Source organism: Fulmarus glacialis, unplaced genomic scaffold, assembly GCF_000690835.1.
Source record: "Fulmarus glacialis isolate BGI_N327 unplaced genomic scaffold, ASM69083v1 scaffold25646, whole genome shotgun sequence".
Classification (NCBI taxonomy): domain Eukaryota; kingdom Metazoa; phylum Chordata; class Aves; order Procellariiformes; family Procellariidae; genus Fulmarus; species Fulmarus glacialis.
In genome coordinates, this window is record NW_009217833.1 from 14 (window position 1) to 683 (window position 670).

Consider the following 670-nt stretch of genomic DNA (forward strand, 5'->3'; position numbering starts at 1 on the left):
GAGGGGATTGGTGTCCGGTAAGTCACCGATCGCGGTGTCGGTTGATGGCGGCGATGACCACGACTATGTTTTGGAAGCCCCAAAACCATGGGGTGATGGGTGCGGGAGATGGGAAAGTAGCCGGATACGGCCACCGCGACGCCGGGAGGGATGCGGGGCAGCCAACCGGTGGGTTTTCGGTGGCGGGGCTGGATCCTCACCCCCTTTTTTCCCTGTAGATGATGGGTTGTTGAGCGAGAACGAAGAGGAAGACCCACCACCGGGCGAGCTGGAGAAGGTGGACGCCGAGGGGACGCCGGCGGGGAAGCCCAAGGGGACCAGCCCCACCGGTGCCGAGGGGACAAAGCCTGGTGACGGTCCCCAAAAACCGGAGAACCAGCCCAGAAAGCCATCGGGCAAGCGACAGGGTAAATCGGGCCACCGAAGCTTCAAGAAATTCCCCCCGCGGAGCTTGCTCGGCCACGGCCGCTGCCACGACTGCGGTAAAGCTTTGGCTTTCGGTTCAGCCTTCAACAAACGCCGGCGAGGGACCGAACGACCCCATAAATGCCCCGAATGCGGGAAGTGTTTTCGGCTCAGCTCAACCCTCATCACCCACCAACGCCGGCACGCCGGCGATAAACCCTACAAGTGCCCCGATTGCGGCAAGACCTTTAGCGTCGGGTCAGCC

At 62.7% G+C, this 670-nt stretch overlaps 1 protein-coding gene across 1 annotated transcript in view; it reads left to right on the forward strand.

The window, feature by feature from the left end:
- Positions 1-218: 218 nt before the first annotated feature.
- Positions 219-670, forward strand: part of LOC104078274 (zinc finger protein 160-like) — a gene marked incomplete at both ends in the record, with an annotated part of 1,959 nt that continues 1,507 nt past the window's right edge. The window contains 1 exon segment of the mRNA XM_009579837.1: positions 219-663. Within this exon segment, the coding sequence (XP_009578132.1) occupies positions 219-663 (445 nt within the window).